Source organism: Gymnoscopelus microlampas, assembly GCF_963454915.1.
Source record: "Gymnoscopelus microlampas genome assembly, chromosome: 8".
Taxonomy (NCBI): Eukaryota; Metazoa; Chordata; class Actinopteri; order Myctophiformes; family Myctophidae; genus Gymnoscopelus; species Gymnoscopelus microlampas.
Window position 1 is genome coordinate 17,301,427 of NC_139945.1, and position 2,500 is coordinate 17,303,926.

The window sequence follows — 2,500 nt, forward strand, 5'->3', positions numbered from 1 at the left end:
GTAGGGGGACACAGTAAAGAAAGTTTGAGAAACCCTGCTGTATACGTACTTTCAAAAGTTCTCACAAACTTGTACAACCTCTCCTCGAAAGGTTTCCTCAGTTAATACTAACTCAATAACTAACAGCTTCTCAATGATACTGTATAATACTATTTATAAGGGATACTTATTCTAAACTTTAAATAGATGTAGTTCAAGCGATCATGGGGGTCAGTCAGTGTAGCCCCCACAATGTCTAGTGGTAGTGCTCCGTTTTGTGCGTATCCATAAGCTTTCAGAAAACTTGCAGAAAGACGGACGAAATGAACATAGAAAACAGACAGACGGCTCCATCTATAACAGTACATAAGGTACCTAAGGTTGAGTATAACTGGGCCTTTAGACGTCGTACATACTTGAAGTGGTTGTCAGTGAGCTGCTTGAGGATCTGGCTGTAGATCTCGTCTTTGAGGGGTTCTGCCTTCAGAGCTCCTTCAAAGATCTGGTCGGTGAGCTCGTTGACCGTGCGGGTCCGCTTGGACGGGTAGTCCCCCATGTACTTCATCATAGGTGGGACACACGTTAAGGGAGAAAACTGTTCATGACAATTATTTTCTGTACAATTTGTTTTGTCTGTACATAGAATGTTTCTCATTTGAGACAATTGATGCGGAGCATGTTTGTGTGTGTGTGTGTGTGTGTGTGTGTGACAGAATTAATTCATGTACATTATTGCACGTTTGTGGGTGTGTGGAGGGGTAGTCGCTTCATCACTTCAAGTGTCTGAATATACTAGAGTTTTGAAGGTGATATTTTGTGGTGAAATTGGTATGCCAAACAATTTTTCTTTTCCTGTAGAGCCTGGAGAGATGGCGAGAGCCCTGTTACTGAACAAACACATAGTCTTTAGCATTTATTACTAATGGAATATAAAGCTATTTAACACTTGTTTTAACCAAAAATAAAAACTAAGCTTAAGTGAGATGTCATTGCAGGATGTAAGTGAAGGATATCAATGAAGGACAGGCAGGCGTCCTGGGACAGCTCCTCATGGTTCACCACCTTCTTGAGCAGGGCCAGTTTGATGGGCTCTCTGGTGTACGTCCACATCTTGTCCTTCCCACGGTTCTTGGTGATCATCACCCGACTCAGCGTGTGTTTCGGAGGGGGTCTGGATGGAGGGGCAGAGAGAGACAGCGAGAGTACACTGTAAAATCCTGTCAATTTAACTCAAATGGAACCAAAATGGTGCCGAATGGTCCATTTGGTTCCATTTGTACACTCTCAACAAATCAAGAATAGAATCAAGAAGGTTTGGGAGGTTTTGGTCACTAACTTACACAAGTACAAGCAGCAAAATGTGTACTGTTTATGTGTGCGAGTGTGTGTGTGTGTGTGTGTGTGTGTGTGTGTGTGTGTGTGTGTGTGTGTGTGTGTGTGTGTGTGTGTGTGTGTGTGTGTGTGTGTGTGTGTGTGTGTGTGTGTGTGTGTGTGTGTGCGTGTATGTGCGCGTTCGTGTGTTGTTGATGTGTACCTGAAGTAGTCGTAGGAGAACTCCTCCAGGGTGTATGGTTTCACCCTGTCCTCACTCTCTGGCATCACCAGTGTGTTCATACGCACCTCCTGCCTCTGGTCTGGTGTCATGGTCACCAAGGCCTGCCAGAGGAAACATGGGAAGAGCTACAGTATATGATCCTGTGTCCAACGGCCATCTCTTTATTAACACTATCCAGACCCACATATTGACCAGACCAATACATTGGTTTAGCCGATATACGGTATCTTCCATTATTTGACTTTTTTAACCACTCATTTTCATCCACTTTCAACCTGGCATAACTCATTTGGGCATGTCATTATAGGTGAAAGTTTTCACCTAAATATAATTCCATAATTTTACCAAATTTAAAAGTTTCCCAAAAAACAACAACACAAATAGCAGATCTACAAGCTCACAGCACATCTTGAAATGATGTGTTTTATTCTTAGAGATCTTATTTTTGATCCATTTTGAATAGGACTGAAATGGGTAAATAAAATAAAGTAAGTTTAAAGCAAAACTTCAGACCTCTCAAAACAAACTGGTCAGGATACTACTAATCTGAGTTCCCAGAAGTTTTCGCCAGCTCTGGCGAGGAACTTCTGGGCCAGAGCCCTGGTATTTGTGGGCGGGATGTACCTTACGCTCTGAATCTGAGCGGACACGCCTCTTACCGGTCTGAGAGCTGTGCAACTCGTCTAAAAAGTCCGACGAGAGGCAAACAGCAGTACACAACAATGGCGGCCGAAATTTCTCAAGGGGAAATTGCTTCCCGTCGATCCTATTTAGATGCAACACCCACTGCATGTGGATCCCGCCCCCTTTTCTTCATTGGCTGTTGATTTGAATCACAACGCAGTGGCCGCGCCCCTGCTGTCCAAGCTCCGACGCTAACCCTCCCAGACTAGGATACTACTAAACCTCACACCTAGGAATCACCTAATATAACCCCTGCTCATTATGCTAGGGTGGGATGGCTCA

The 2,500-nt window shown here is 43.9% G+C and overlaps 1 protein-coding gene across 1 annotated transcript in view; it reads right to left on the minus strand.

Moving 5' to 3' along the window:
• Positions 1–2,500, minus strand: part of myo7aa (myosin VIIAa) — a 67,905-nt gene that overhangs the window by 9,660 nt on the left and 55,745 nt on the right. Inside the window, exons 37-39 of the mRNA XM_084063760.1 lie at positions 1,514–1,635; positions 993–1,150; positions 396–549 (exon numbers count right to left, since the gene is read on the minus strand). Of these exons, the coding sequence (XP_083919886.1) occupies positions 396–549; positions 993–1,150; positions 1,514–1,635 (434 nt within the window). The remainder of the gene's footprint in view (positions 1–395; positions 550–992; positions 1,151–1,513; positions 1,636–2,500) is intronic.